This window comes from Eptesicus fuscus, chromosome 16 (assembly GCF_027574615.1).
Source record: "Eptesicus fuscus isolate TK198812 chromosome 16, DD_ASM_mEF_20220401, whole genome shotgun sequence".
Classification (NCBI taxonomy): domain Eukaryota; kingdom Metazoa; phylum Chordata; class Mammalia; order Chiroptera; family Vespertilionidae; genus Eptesicus; species Eptesicus fuscus.
In genome coordinates, this window is record NC_072488.1 from 11,969,777 (window position 1) to 11,985,633 (window position 15,857).

The 15,857-nt window shown below is 51.5% G+C and overlaps 2 protein-coding genes across 3 annotated transcripts; both read right to left on the minus strand.

The window, feature by feature from the left end:
• Positions 1-156: 156 nt before the first annotated feature.
• Positions 157-760, minus strand: UCN (urocortin). The gene has a single exon (XM_008162317.3). It carries the CDS (start codon positions 634-636, stop codon positions 253-255), a length of 384 nt encoding a protein of 127 aa, XP_008160539.1. The 5' UTR covers positions 637-760; the 3' UTR covers positions 157-252.
• Positions 761-2,267: 1,507 nt separating this feature from the next.
• Positions 2,268-13,387, minus strand: MPV17 (mitochondrial inner membrane protein MPV17). Of its 2 annotated transcripts, none has more exons than XM_008162315.3 (8): positions 13,331-13,387; positions 12,775-12,849; positions 5,126-5,241; positions 4,844-4,936; positions 4,660-4,755; positions 4,388-4,420; positions 3,994-4,046; positions 2,268-2,757 (listed from the first exon to the last, which is right to left on the minus strand). In XM_008162315.3, exons 2-8 carry the CDS (start codon positions 12,842-12,844, stop codon positions 2,688-2,690), a joined length of 531 nt encoding a protein of 176 aa, XP_008160537.1. In that variant the 5' UTR covers positions 12,845-12,849; positions 13,331-13,387; the 3' UTR covers positions 2,268-2,687. The 2 variants fall into 2 exon arrangements, with proteins under 2 accessions (XP_008160537.1, XP_054584286.1); XM_054728311.1 differs by lacking the exon at positions 13,331-13,387 and adding an exon at positions 13,209-13,314.
• Positions 13,388-15,857: the final 2,470 nt, after the last annotated feature.

Consider the following 15,857-nt stretch of genomic DNA (forward strand, 5'->3'; position numbering starts at 1 on the left):
CCTAAGTGCTCCTCTGGCAGCACTGTCCCCTCACGTCACTGTGGGCTCCCACCCCGCTGTGGAGGGTTCCCCGCGCCCCACAACAGAGGCCAAAGGCTCTTCAGCACTTTTATTAAAAACTAGGAACGCAGAGAGTGTTCAGGCATCCCCGGCCGCTCCAGCCCCGCGGGACTGGGTCAGTTCCGGTCGAGCAGGTGCCAGCCCGGGGGTGGGGGGTGGGGTCGAGGTTTTCGGGGCCCCAGGCCCCGCGGGTCACTTGCCCACCGAGTCGAATAAGATGCGGTTCTGCTCTGCGCGCTCCCGCTGGCTCTGCGTCCGCGCCAGCTCCAGCAGGGTCCGCAGGAGGTGGAAGGTGAGGTCGATGGACAGTGGAGGGTCTTCCCGCCGCGGCCGCTCGCCTGAGGTCGCAGCTCCCCACCTGCCGGGCCCCACGCGGTGGGGGAAGCGCTCCGCCAACAGCAGGAGGAGCGCGCGGGCCCCGCCGCCCTGGGTCCGAGCTCCCGGGCTCCAGCGCAGACTCGGGTCCCGGACACTGGCCGCCGCCGCCTCCTCCGGGCTCCACTGGCTGCTCCCCGGGCGCAGCTGTGCCAGAAGCAGCAGCGCCGCCAGCAGCGCCTCTCGTCCGGCCAGCCTCATGGTGCCGCCGGCCCTGGACACACAGGAGCAGCACAGGGTGAGGTGCACTTGGAGCAGTCGCAGGTGGCTCCGCTCCCCTTCCCGTGCACGTCCAGCGGCCCCGCAGGTCCCCTTCGGCTGCTGCCCGGTGCCCACAACCTTCCCTGCAGCCCCAGCCGCTGCCCAGTCCTGTGCCACCCTTTCCTCTTTCCTCCTCCTCCCCCCTCCCTCTTAGCGGCCCCTGTGAATGAGCCGAGTGCCGAGTCCTGGCGCAGAGGGAGTCCGGCGGCGCGCCTAGGGCCACTCACAGGTGCGGGGAGAGCGGCTGCACAGGGCAGGACGGAGCTCCGGTCGGTCCCTGGGGAGAGCTGAGGGCGCCTGGGGAAACACGGGGTCTGTCCCGGGACCGCCGCCAGCTTATATAGCTCTAGGGCAGCTCCAGCTGACGTCAGCGAGGAGCCCGCACTGATTGTAGAGCAATGACGGTCGCGGCTTCGAGTCCAGCGGGTCCCCCGAGGGGCAGGTCTCTGGGGCTTGCGCTGGAAGCGACAGCGGACTCCTGTGAGCAAGACGCTGGCTGGGCGGAAGGATTGCTCTGGGAGCCACGAGAGTCGTTCACCATTCATTCAGAACAGTCTGCAGTGAGTAGGCCGGTCCCCAGCCCAGACTAGACCAGATCGCCAGTCTTGTCTGGCACAAGGGTGGCTGGATCATGGGGCTGTCCATGGTGCTGACCCTGCCCTCTGTCCCCAAAAGGGTCAGCGGCATTGGGAGAATGCTGTGCTGCAGACCCAGTTTTGTAAACTGAGGCAACCAGGAGAGCTTAGCTGGCACTCAGCCATCACCATGGTACCCACCCAAGAGGCAGCTGAGGCAGGCTGAGTTGGCCAGGATTCTTGATCTTTCTCCAGCCCCAGGATCTAAATTCTAGGGCTGACTGTGCACCATAAAAAAAGATTTTTGGCCTCAGAATACTTTCAGAGCATAAAAAGCTGATCCATCTCTTCTGACTTTGCCCCAGAATGGTAGTTTAGTCAAGGTAATTTTTCTCCTGGGAATCACAGCAGCACCATTCCTGTATCTTTGACTTCCTGGTTAAGATCCCTCGGTAGAAAGTAAGGAAACATGGTGTCTTAGTCCATTGGAGGTGCTGTTAACAACAAACAAAAACCTGGGTGGCTTATAAACGAGCATTTATTTCTCACAATTCTGGAGACTGGGAAGTCCCAGATCATGGTGCCAATGAATTTGGTGTCTGCTGAGGACCTGCTTAATGGTTCAGAGAAGGCACTTTCTTGCTGTGTCCTCACAGGCAGCTTTTATAAGGGTACTATCCCCATGAGGGCTCTGCCCTCATGACCTATCACCTCCCAAAGGTCCCGCCTCCTAATACCATCACCTTGGACACTGGGTTTTCCACCATATGAATTTGGGGTTATACAAAAATGCAATCTCTAGGACATGGGCTCAAGTTTCTGTTCTGCCACTAACTTGCGGTGTGGACAGGTCCTCACTTCTGTGGACCTCATTGTCTTCATCCGTAAAGACTGGGCTTGGTGGTCTCTAGTCTTTTCTTTCCATCTCTAGAAATTTTGACTCCCTAGTATTTTTCTGTTGGGTCTTACTCACTGCCTCTGCAGGTTCCATATTACATTTGTATAGAGGTACCTGATTCCATATTTATGGAAGTACCACCTAAAGAGTTTGAGGGGATCCCCAAAGAACTGGAGCTACACTGGGGTTGGAAATGGTTGGATAAACGACTATATCAATAAAGAGTGGGGATAAATGGCATTTGCCAGGATATGGGCATAAACTAAAGTTGCCAAGATCATATGGTCCAACAAATATTTATGGACTGCCTATTATGTATGTGGTGGGCATAAGACCACAATAAAGATTTTAGTGAATTCAAAAGGAGTCAGTTTACATTTTAGAGTGAAATAGGCCATTTCATAGTGCTGACCCTATTAAGTTCTGATCAGCAACCAAACCCCATGAAAACTGATGTGCCCACTTTGAAGAGGTCATCTGACCATTCCAGGGTCAAGCTGCATCACTGCAAGGCAAGCTTAGAACCGATGTGCCTTCCAGGACAGGTAGGAGTTCCAGACAACAGCAACACACTGGACGACAGCCAACCTAAGGAACAGGAATGGCACTGTGAAGAGGATGGAAAGCAAAGGGGAAGAGACAGGGGAGTGTGATGGAAGAGGGGGTGTTATCTCTGAGAACATCCATATTCAGATCTCCTTCCTCCAGCCCTCTACGGAGGGACGTGTGGCTCAGACCAGAAGACAACCAGCTCAGGTGCTATCCCAGAGCTGTCCCCTGCACAAGAGCCTCAAAGTGTAAGGCCCTCAGCAGCCATCTTGCCTTGCGTAGCTCTGTTGTTCATGCCCCTGTGCAGGCTCCTTCTAAACACACGTACCTATGCACCTTGTACCAGCTGAGATCTCGTCTTCAAAGTGTACTATCTGCCATTGAAAGTAGCGCCTTCTTCTCTTTATTTTACCTTGTTTTAGTTTCAAAGACTGTTGCAAGGACCCTCATGTTTACATTTTGGTTCATAAGTCTATATTCCTTTTAGCTATGCTATTCATGCTCATTTTGACCATGTCCTCTCTGAAGAGTTTTGTATTTTTCCCTGTTCCCAAAGCCCCCTCACTTCCAATAATTTTAACTAGTCACCTTGAATTTGACTTTTTTAAGTTGTAGTTTCAGCAACTACCTTTATTATTAGGGTAAAATAATACTTTGCAGTGGGCTAACCTGACCTGTGGACTAACCTCACCTATATGGCTCTTTGGTCGACCTTTCTGTCTAATCTAGGCTGCAGCCCCTCGGTACTGTCCCTGCAGCAAGGGTGGAGAGCTCAGGTGGGATGAGCCAATGGCTGTGGAGCAGGACCCTCCCTGGGAAGGTGAAAGGTCAGTGGGCAGATACTCTGGGACAGGTTCTGAATAAAATGTTCAGGAATCTAGGAGCTCTGATCAGGGCAGAGTATTCTGGGGGGCGTCTAAAGTAGTTCAAGCCCCAGCCGGCTTGCCCCTATCGGCCCTTGGACTGAAGGGTCCCAGGTTTGATTCTGGTCAAGGGCATGTAGCTTGGTTACAGGCTCTATCCCCGGCCTCAGTCAGGGCTCATGCGGGACACAACCAATCGATGTGTCTCTCTCACATCGATGTATCTCTATGTCTCTCCCCCTCCCTTCACTCTCTCTAAATATCAATGGGAAAAAATATCCTCAGGTGAGGATTAACAAAAAAACAAATTAAAAAAAAAAAAAAGAGGCTCAAGGTTGAATGAAAATCTCTTTATCTACAACTATGCATAATGTGGCTCTCCCTTGAAGAGTGGGATAGGGAACTGGCATACCTGTAATAAAGGGGAACCAGGTAGAAGTTGGCTAGCTGCACAGCAGGCCAGAGCTACAAGAGAGAGAAGGTAAATGTTGGGGGGCTGCCTCCATTACTCCACCCCATCCAGAGTGAAATGGGCCATTTCATAGTGCTGACCCTATTAAGTTCTGACCAGCAACCAAACCCCATGAAAACTGGTCCATGTTAAGCTGTAAACAAAAACAAGCTGAACAACTGGGCGATTGCTTCCGAGTGTGCTGCCCACACTGGGAATGAGAGAGTAATTCCACCAAGGGGTTTCTATGTCAGGAGCACCCCCAATCCCTGGGTACTTTCTATGTCAGGAGCACCCCCCAATCCCTGGGACTCAAGGAAGCAGGAGAAGAGGCTGTGAAGGTGTCAGCTCTTACATAGTAGTTGGCGATGAGGGCGTCAGGATAATCCTAAGGAGACAAAGAAGGAAGAAATTACTTGCACATCCATGCAGCTCCTGCCTCCCAGTCCTATCACACACAGACCTCTGTTCAAAGAACGCACATCTGCACCACCCCTCCCTCCCCCCTCTCCTCCAGAGCTGGGACTCTGCCTGCACATCCACCTGTCTCACCCCCATGAAGCTTGCCTCATTGCCCTGGCATGCCAGCTGGACAGCCAGAGATCCCCCCTCACCTGCCCAACTCACCCGCTGGAGTTTGGCCCAGTTGTCCTGGGCTGACAGTCCATTGAGCGCCCCTATCAGCGAGAGGAAACTGCCTAGAAAACATGGGGCAAAGCACCCCTAGGGAAGAGAATGAAAATGCTGTGAGCACCTACACCCCTGCCCCAATGCAGCTCACCCTTCTCAACCTCGCTTTCCTTCTGCTCACCTGATCCAACAACATCTTCTTTAGAGCATCCACCTTGGTGGTGCCAGGGATGAGCCGGTCCAAAACCTTGTACCAGCCTCCTATTACAGGGCCCTGAAAGTAAACCCCAGGGAGGGGGCAGTGAGGGAAGCAGTTGGCTTTTACATCACACAGCTCCTCCCCCAAGCATTAGAAACCAAAGCCCAGGACAAGCATTCACTCAGGTTAGCGTAGATGTGTGAGAAGCCAAGGGAAACAGACCACTGTCCAATCCACCAGCAGCCCTGCTATGGGCGGACTTACCACAAAGCCACAGCCCAGAGAGGCCATGGTCAGGGTCCGGCTAATCTGGTGTTTCCGCATACCTCGCCTCTCCACCAGCTGCTGTGAGATAATGTCACCCAGGCCCATCAGGGACCCTGTGCAGGGTACACAGGTGTTGTCAGGACACCTCCCGGATGGGCTGCCACTCCAAGGAGGTGGATAAGCCTGCTGACTGAATGAGGCTCTGGCACTCTGGGCCCAAGGGCTTCATTCTGGGACAAATGGCCAGTCCCTGGCTGCTGCTGCCCAGTTCTCCTCTCCCAGGGATGGTGACACCTCATGTGTGACCTGTTAGAAACTGTGATGAGCAGCCCTGAGCCGGCCAGGCCTGAGAACTCTGCACTGAGCAATCAAGTGAAGTCAGAGTCAGAAACTGAAGCTAGAGGAAGGAGAATCTAAGGCACCAGGGGCTGAGAACCCCACTGTCAGAATCAGAAAGGCCTTCCACATAACTTAGAGGTATGGGATAGAGGTCTGCAACCTCACATAACCAGGAAGTGGCAGGGCCAAGGCAAAGCCAGGTGGTTTGATGTACTAGACAGTATTCTTTCCAGGACACCACACTATGAGTAGGTCATGTGTAGAATGGTAAGGAACCCTGGCTTTTTCCCCAAAGCCCAAGGCAAGACCCTGGTCAATGTCCTTCACCTTGGTCTTGGGGTCTCTAGTTGTGGATAACAGCAAGAATAACTCTTTTTTAAAACATGAGTGTTCAAATGGCCCTAGTTAGGAAGATGACTGGCTGAGGTGGTAAGAGTCCCCATAGGGAGGAGTCCTGGCCACCTCTTAACACAATCAGGTAAACCCATTTCCCTGTTCACAATCTCAGATTGAGCTGGCAATAGGTATTATAGCCATCTCTCCCCCAAGCTTCTATACCTGCTTCCCCCTCCCCCAGCCCGCTTCGCTTGCACGGATACCCAGCTCTAAGCAGCCCTTGTCAGATGCCCGTACCAGGAACCAAGACTATTTACAGAGCCCCCCTTCAGCTATGGTGGCGTGACTGTTTCTAGCAAATACACTTATATGGATAGGGCTGCTTGGGAGTGACCGTATGATCTCCAGCTCGCCTGTCCATCTCACGGAGTAATGAGTCCCCCTCCAGCCCCGTAGCCACCACTGTCCTTGTGCCCTCAATTAGCACTGGGCAAACACATCCTTCAACCCTTTCCTTGGCTGGGAGCTGGCTCTGACGTCCGTGCTGGCTGCACACTCACTGCTCTTCCCCCGCACCCTCTGCACAGCCCTGCCCCTGAGCAGCCTCGTCAGAGGCCGCTGAGCAAGGCTGAGAGCTAGAGCTGGGACACCTGTAGGTGACCTAGGCTGCTGGTCTCAGCACACCCATTAAGACAGCCCTGCCTCTCCTCTCCCTGAAACTCCCATAGTCGGGGAGGTCCTCCCCAGAACATGACTAGTCGCCACCTGCCAATAATACCCATTGACAGGATCCCTTGGAGGTGCTGTTAACAACAAACAAAATATGGCATCTTTGTTCTCTCATCCTCAGCCATATTTAACCAAGCCCCTGGCAGGTGCTTAGAAAATAAAGGACAAATGTCAAATGTACTGACCCAAACAACAGGACTGCTCTGGGAAAGGGCATTAAAGAACTCTAAGTCTAGCCGAAACCGGTTTGGCTCAGTAGATAGAGCGTCGGCCTGCGGACTGAAGGGTCCCGGGGTTCGATTCCAGTCAAGGGCATGTACCTTGGTTGCGGGCACATCCCCAGTGGGGTGTGTGCAGGAGGCAGCTGATCGATGTTTCTCTCTTGTCGATGTTTTCTGGCTCTCTATCCCTCTCCCTTCCTCTCTGTAAAAAATCAATAAAATATATTTTTTAAAAAACAAAAAACTCTAAGTCTAGCCCAAAGGACCATGTCAGGCTCAAGGTGTGAGGACCAGTGGAACTGAAGGCTTGCTCCCCTAGTTAGCACGTAACTCCCATGCCCCTCCCTGACAACTTGGGGTCACCAGCTGCACTCCCAGGCCGGGGAGGGAGCCACTGTGGCCATGCTTAAAGGGAAGAGTGACCCTGAGAAGTCCCAGGAGGAGGGAACAGAGAGGTGGAAACTTGTTAAAAAGACTAACAGCTTGACATTCTACTTTAGCAAGGTGTTTAGAGTTTACAAAGGGCTCTCATACATTTCGTCCTCACAAAAGGTCTGGGAGGTAGGGGTCCCACATCCATTTGTCTTTGAGAGAAGAGGGACTTGATGAGAAGTGGAGCTGGGGGCCTGAACCCAGAGCTTCTCTCAAGGAGGAACAGGGAATTCCCAGAGAAGGCTGAGACTTGGCCGTAGGGGCCAAGAGGCTCCTGTGGCTGCTACTCGCAGGGGTTTCCTGCCTTCTGCCAGAACCAGACCCCAGAGGCCTGCATCTCAGATACTTCTGTTTTTTACGCCCCAGAATGTGAGACCATCTCTGTTCCTTGTCACCTGTGGGGAGTGAAGCAGCAAGATTCCTGGGGAAGAAACTGTCACACAGACAGCTGTGTGTTTCCACTCTTCATGCTTGCCAGCTGTCAACAGCAAGCTCAAGGCAGAGCAGGAATGAAAGCCAAAGTCCCAGTTCTAGCCCCGTAGTCCTGCAGCCTTTGAGAAAGGTAGATTCCAGGCCCCTAACCATGCACACCAAACCCCAGAGACACCGAGTGACAGGGCAGCAGCAGGAGAGGTGGTGTGTAGCTCAGGAGCCCCGCCAGTTGTGTCCACTTCAGACAGGACAGGACCGAGGTTCCCTTCTGCCCCTGAGCCTCAGCGACTCCAGGGTGGTCTATGGCTTCGCTCCCAGCACAGAGCAAGGCCTACATTTCTGGTCCAAGTGACTGGGCAGGAAAGGCTGACATTCAGATTCCGTATTCCACCTTCCCAAGCCCAGTTCTGGGAGCCCTTTTAGGCATATTTGGTTGGTCTGGCCCTCCCCGTGCTCTGGCCCTCCTTTCTTTGGGCTTGTTCCTGGGGGATTGGGGCTGGAGGCCTGCAGAGACATACTGCCTGAGCCCTGATGGGGCAGGGTGAGGGGCTGCTGGCCAGTGATGCCCCAAAGCTAGGCTGGGCACAGAGCCCAGCAGGCAGACGTTGGCACTGGCGTGACGTCATACCCCTGGGTAGGTGCCAGTTCTCATGCCGTCACTCGAGACCGGATTCAGCAGAGTGGGGGCGGGTTGGGGCGGGGGCAGGGGGGGACCTGCCTCTGAGCACAGAGGTAATTGGGACCACGCCTCTGTCCACTAGTGGAAAAGCCCCAACTTCTATCCCCTCTTCCTAGGTACAGGTGGGAGTAAGTTCTCTATTTTGATCCTCTCCTGGCTTTTGTGCATGGAGTCTTAGGGGCAAGAAAAAGTGTTAATGGAAGAGAACAGGCTGGGGGGCAGAAAGTTGGCAGGAAGCGTGTCCTTGCGTACAGGAGACCCGAGCTGTCAGGTGGAGCTGCTGGTGTGGGGCCAGTGGTGCTGTTGACTCATTCCTCCCCAGAAGCCTCCAACCATTCAATAGCTGCCTGGCATAGGGGCTTGGTCTGGCAGAGCGCACAGGGAGCTGGAGCCCAGCAGAAGGGGAGTGCATCCTCTGGGCTTGGTCTGAATGTCTTCCCCATTCCTGACCTGGACCTATCTATCCTACGGCTAGAAAATGAGAGCAGAGGGTTCTGTAGCGTGTTGGGTGTCTAAGCCCAGACTAGCTGGGGCTACACTCAGCATCCTGAGTCCCCAGGAGTCTCAAGTGCAGGGCAGTGCACTGGCAAGCGCCACAGGTTCTAATGCCAGCTCTACCACTGATGAGGTGAGACCTCAGTGCATGTCCCCCTCCTTGCCTCAGTTTCCATTTCTATAACATCAGGGGCTGGACTGGATGAGCTCTTACATCCTGGCTTAATTCAGACTCCAGGAAACCAGTGTCTGCAGAAGCTCAGCTGCTCCCACAGCAGGACCAGGCTGGCTAAGATGCATGGAGTTAGGCCCTGGGTCCTCTGAAGAAAGGATGGGAGAAGGCTGACTCAAATCCTGCAAAACACAGCAGACCTTTGCCCAGGCCGCCCTGTTCCTGACTCTGGCTTGGTCCAAACTGAATGTATCAGACACTTCTTTTGAACCATTTCAGATCTTCTTGATTCACTTATCTCTTACTCCAGCCACTGGAGCAATTCAACCTGATAGATTCTTGCCTGTGCCACATCGGGGGCTGCACTGCTGATGCTCTACTTGGGGACCATGCATGTGCAATTTGGTAGCACGTGGGCGTTAACATCCCACGTGGCGAACCTTTAACCAATGTGAGTTGGCAGCTAGTGGGTAAAGGTTTCTCCTTTTCTCCAGAAAAGACTACTCACCTCTGTAGTCCTAAGAGGCATTTCAAAGAGCTTCTCAGTCAGTTTGAAGGGACTGAGCAGCTAGGTGCCTAAAGCAGTGTCCAATTTAACAATGTGTCCTTCCCCCATGGGCCCTTATAAAGTACTTGCACAGAAGCTTCAGGTTCTGCTTTTTGGAGAACCAAGGCTAAGATAGTGGTTCATGTTCAGATTTTTTTTTTTAATTGATTGATTTTAGAGAGATGAAGGGAATGAGATGGAGAAGCATCAGTTCATTGTTCCACTTATTTATGCATTCCTTGGTTGCTTCTTGTATGTGCCCTGACCAGAGATCGAATCCACAACCTTGGCATATCAGGACAACGCTCTAACCAACTGAGTAACCCGGCCAAGGCTCATGTTCAGATTTCTGGCAGGTGGAACAAACCCAACCTAAATACCACTATAAAAACAACAGCTTGCCCGGCCGGTGTGGCTCAGTAGTTGAGCGTACACCTATGAACCAGGAGGTCACAGTTTGATTCCCCATCAGGGCACTTGCCTAGGTTGGGGGCTCCATCACCAGTAGAGGGCGTGCAGGAGGCAGCCGACTGATGGATTGATGATTCTCTCCCATTATTGATGTTTCTGTCTCTTTCTCTCCCTTCTTCTCTGAAATGAAGAAAAATATGTATTTTTTTTTAAAAAGACTAGCTTGCTGTGCCTAGGTTGCCAACACTCACAGAACACTCCAGGCCAACCCCTCGAGCCTTGAAGTTTATTAACAGTTTTAAGTCTCTAAAGCCTCTTCACAGAGATAATCCCTCTTCACTTACTCTGTGAAGTCATATAAGTAAACTCAAGTTCTAAATGAGGAAACTGAGGCTCAAAGAGGTTTATTGACTTGTTCATGCAGCTACTACTAACTGCTATGGCTCTAAGATTCAAATCACGGTCTTCTAACTCCAAGTCTGAAATCTCTACTGTTTCCTTTAGGAACTACTGTGCTGGGATCTAAAGACGACTCGGTGAGCAATTTACACTGAGCAGCAGGAAGAGAAGTCTGAAAGGTTTGGAAAAGCCTGAGAAAAGTGCTACCCAGAGGTTGCTTCGCGGCTGAGCTGTTGGCACTGCCTCAGAGAGACAGCGGGTATGGAGCCACAGGGCTGTAGCACTGACAGACAAGCCCCCCAAGTCAGCTACATATCTGCTCTTGGGCCCCTTGGAGCTCCAACTCCTGCCTTGTCAGCTGCAGGTGCCTTGAGTAGGGACTATCCTTCCCTCCTTATTTTTTTTTCTTTCTTTTTCACCCTCCCTATTCTTAATGGCCAAGGGGAACCTTCCTTCCGGCAGTTAGGGGCCCTGAGGGAATCTGAGGCTGGGCAAAGGGCCCAGAGTGTCAGTTCCCATCACAGCCACACAGTCCAGCATGAGTCACCTCACACGCAGCCAGGTGAGTCATACAGGCTGACGGACACTCTGAGGACAGGACATAGGGTGGTTGGGCACAGGGGACTGGAAAGGGGCCGGAGGGCAAAAGAATCCACCTTTTGGACAGTCCCCCAATGAGGTTTCTAGTGCTGATGTGAAGCTATTCTAGTAACAGGGTCACTGTTCCATCCTGGTTTTCAGTATTAACCACCCTCTCCCTTTCAACAGTCTTCCTCTCAGAAGCCCATGGTCCTCCTTAGAATCCTGTTCCCTTCCTCTAAACATAGGTAAAGCCCCATCTTAACCTGATCACTTTTTTAAAAAAAGATATTTTATTGATTTTTTATAGAGAGGAAGGGAGAGGGATAGAGAGCTAGAAACATCGATGAGAGAGAAACATTAATCAGCTGCCTCCTGCATACCCCCCTACTGGGGATGTGCCCACAACCCAGGTAAATGCCCTTGACCGGAATCGAACCCAGGACCCTTCAGTCCGCAGACTGATGCTCTATCCACTGAGCCAAACCGGTTAGGGCAGTGGTCGGCAAACTGCGACTCTCGAGCCACATGCGGCTCTTTGGCCCCTTGAGTGTAGCTCTTCCACAAAATACCCCGGCCTGGACGAGTCTATTTTGAAGAAGTGGCGTTAGAAGAAGTTTAAATTTCAAAAATTTGGCTCTCAAAAGAAATTTCAATCGTTGTAGTGTTGATATTTGGCTCTGTTGACTAATGAGTTTGCCGACCACTGGGTTAGGGCTTAACCTGATCACTCTTGTACTGCCCCCTATAGTAACTTACTTATCTCCGTGCCATCACTTACATTAGCTAATATATAAAACGAAAATGATAACAATAACAAAGTCACTGGGTTACCTTTGTGAAGTTGCTACATAATCACTGGATTTGGAGTAAAAATAAATCCTTGGTTAGTATATTGTTTGGGGATACGTACATAGGTAGCAAAATCATAAGGAAAGCAGAAGAATGGTGTAAACAAAACTCAGGAAAGTGATATCTCTTGGGAATCTGAATTAGGGACAGGTGCACAAGGGACCTCAAAGTTGGGTACTCATACAGGAGTGTTCCGTTTTGATACCACTGAAAGTGTACATACATGTCTTAATCATTCTTTTGTATGTTAAGATGTATTTCACAATAAAAAAAAAAATACTAAGGCCAAAACCGGTTTGGCTCAGTGGATGGAGCGTCGGCCTGCGGACTGAAAGGTCCCGGGTTCGGTTCCGGTCAAGGGCATGTACATTGGTTGCGGGCACATCTCCGGTAGCGGGTGTGCAGGAGGCAGCTGGTCGATGTTTCTCTCTCATCGATGTTTCTGGCTCTCTATCCCTCTCCCTTCCTCTCTGTAAAAAATCAATAAAATATATATTTAAAAAATACTAAGAAAAACAAAGTGGGATAAGAATCCTGATCCCAACACTTATTACCTCTGTAACCTAATGGGGACTCAAGTAGTCCTAGCTCACAGGGCTTTGTGGGGACCCTCCCTATGAGACACTGTGTGTGAACGTGACTTGCACACTGTAAAATGTTAGAGGAACGTTTGTTACGATTAGTTTTCTAAGTTAAGGACTCTAGACTAAATGTTACCGTGTAGATGGAAGCTGTGAGGATTAGGCAATTGTGGCATATTGTGTGCAAAGAGGTAAAGGGTAGTATAGGCCAATGCCTTTATCATGAGGGATGACCCCTCAGATCCTACTTTACAGCTAGACCAACTATGCATATTCCTTCCCTTAAGGTGACCCGCCCTCCAAAACAGACTGGAGACAGCTTGGGACGAGAGACAGCCAACTCTGCAAGGGCTCTGAATAGAAGGGGAAAAGAGAGGGGGGTGTGGCGGGGCAAGCGCCCGCCTTCCAAATCAGCCGACTCCGGTCCCAGAGGGGCACTCACCGGCTGTCAGGACCTGTACTTTCCACGGGTGAGCATTCAGGGCCCGCTGGTAAGCCCGCCAGAGCGCCATGCTTCCTGTCAAGCCAAGAGGAGAGGGGTTCAGCCCCACTGCCCCGCCCCACAAGTAAAGAGAGGCTGGGCTTTCCCTTGTGCCTATTCCCTCTCCCCCTCCCGCTTCATTAGTCCATCCTCAAGGGCCTCAGGAGGGATGCCTCCTGGACAGCTTCCGGTCAGAGGGTCGCCTGGGGCCATCGGGTAAAACAGGAAGGCTGTGGGTGACTATGAAATCCCGGTGGCAGCCTCCCGCCACCGTATCCCAGCCCGGGAGCAGGGCCAACTGGGGGCCTCGGCCCCACGAGGCACTGCTGGGGGCAGGCTGGCTCCGGCTTTCCCCAGAGCCTGGTCGGTCCCCAGATCCGGACTCTCAGTTGAACCTGAGTCCAACTCCACACGGGAACCAGGGCTGGTCCCTCTTGGGCCTGAAACTATCACGTGAGCCGTGGGCGTTCGTGGAGCGGAGGTTTGAGGCGCTGACGGCAGACCCCGGGCTACTCACCTGGGCGCGAGCTCAGCCCCTCCACGTGACCTGGACGGGGGCGGGACTTCCGCCGTGAGCCCCGCCCCTTCCTCCTGGCTGGGAGGCGGCTTTCCCCGGCGGCCGGCGCAGGAATGGGGGCGGACTGATTCATCACTACTACTCGTGGAGAGCGGCTCAGCTCGGTCGGGGCGACTGGTTTTCAAAGTTGACTAAGCCCTGAGCCGGTCTGGGTGTGGCCCCGCCTGTCATACTTCCCACCTTGGTCCGGCCCGGGTCTCCTACCCCTTCCCGCCCCCGCCACTCCCGCGCCCCGGAACTGGCCAAGGTCCTGACTTCTGTCTCCGTCTCAGTTTGGAAACTATAAGCCAGTTAAGTGTGTGCGTGTTATTTGTCTCCAGGTTCTTTAGCCGCAATTGTGAGTTCCTGAGTGGGTGGGATTGGGTCTTGTTCATAGCTGTCTTCCTCATAGCAACTAGTTCAGTGCTTTGTCCACAATAACCTTTAGAATGCTGCATAAAGATGACTCCTGCATTGGGATTAGGGCCTTACGAAGTTTAGGTACTGGTTTATTTTTTTAAAAAAGTTTTTATTGATTTTTTTGAGTAAGGAAGAAACATCGATGAGAGAGAAACATCCATCAGCTGCCTCCTGCACGCCCCCTACTGGGATCGAGCAGGCAACCCAGTCATGTGCTCTGACTGGGAATCAACCGGCAACCTTTCAGTGCAGGGGAGGACGCCCAACCCATTGAGCCACACTGGCTGGGCTAGGTACTGGTTTCTTAACCAGCGGGCTGGGCAGCTTTGGTTATCACTAGACTTGAACTTAAAGGCTCCTTATCTGTGAAATAAGGGGGTTGGGCTTTAACAAACTGGGCTCCAGTTTTACAGATTCATGTTTGTGAGGATGGGTATCACTACAGAGTCTCCTTTATCTCAACTTGTTAAAAATATATATACTTATAGAAAGAGCCACTTTTAAACAAAAGGGCCCACAACTAAAAGTGTTGGGGACTCGGTGATTTCCTAATTACCCTTTACCGAGCTAACATTCTAAAATTTTGTGAATACAGTGCAACATCCTCCTTAGGGAGGTAGAAACTCTTACAAGATCCTTGACAATGGATTTGTTAGCCTTTGCTAACTCATAACTCAGGAGGCAGCCATATCTGATTGTTTTTTCAGGCTCTCTACCTGGCTGACTGCAGCCCCAATATACTCAATTCCTATATGATTAAGGCAGGGAGAATCCTGTCACAGATACTGGAGTAAGGAAGCAAGAGAATTCAATGTCACAAACCTTTAACTTTTTGCAAGCAAAACACTGTAATAGAATGAATTTACACTAGTAAATAGACCAAATGTGTCAGGTTGGAAAATTGTATTCTGAACTCTGAATGTCCAGGTTAAAATCCCAGTACCATCACTTAGTTCTATGACTTTATTCAGACTGGTTAACTGCTCAGAATCGTACCTTTATCAAGTAAAATGGAGTAATACCTGCATCATATGACTAACTGACATATGCAAAGTACCCAAAATAGACCAAGTGCTTAATAAACACTTGTTTATCCTCCTTCCTTTCTTCCCTCTTGGGAACACATGGAATAATTTTTACTGGAGGAATCTGGGAAGCCCCTTAGTGAAGGTGGAATTTGAGCTGGGATCTTGATGAAGAGTGCTTAGGCGGAGAGGCTAGAAAAGGACACTCCCAGAGGAGAAACTAGTGTGAGAATAGCCACAGGAGAAGTGCAGAAACCAATGAATAATACAAAGTGGATATATTGGGAGGGAAGGTTAGAAAGGGAGTGGCCTGGAGAGAAAGGGGTTTATGTTAGAGAAAGAGCAAGGGCTGAAAACATCCTCCTGATGTTCTTTTGGAGGTCAAGACTGGGGCTGGCCCTCAGCAGCAGGGTTGCCAGCACCCACCTACAGCCTCAGCAGCCCCAGGTCCCATCCTTTTTACCACTGAAAGGGGGATTTCAATAATGCAGTGTCAAGGGACGACTGTGTAGGATGTGCGAACTTCTCTGCAATGGAAGGCAGTTCCTTACCAATCAGCTCAAAGAGAACTGGCACAACCTGAGCTGGATCACAACTGGATGGTGCAATCCGACGTGAGCTGTGCTTCCTCTGCTACTAATGGTCTGGGTCGCCTCCAGGTCTGTTCCCTCTTCTGTACAGGAAGGAAGGCGAAGTACTTCGTTCCTCTCTTAAAGGCTTTCTGACATATGACAGATTCCTTACGCTGAAGAGGCAGAAAGCTATTCCCAGGTATCTGGCCAATCAGTCTGGAGTGCCAGAGGGCTTTGTTCCAGGTAGGCACTAAACTAATTTCTACTCGCTTCAAATAGCAGCTGGCTGTGTGTTTTTCTCTGGAATAGTTGAAGTCATCTACTTACCCCCAAACCTCCGATCGTACTCCTATACATTCCAAAACTATGATCTGCCTCTTTCTCATCGCTGGGATATGTCCTAGCTTAGGAAGCAATATTGCAGTCATGAGTCTGCAGCACCCCACAAAAGGATTTTAACAAGATGAGCTA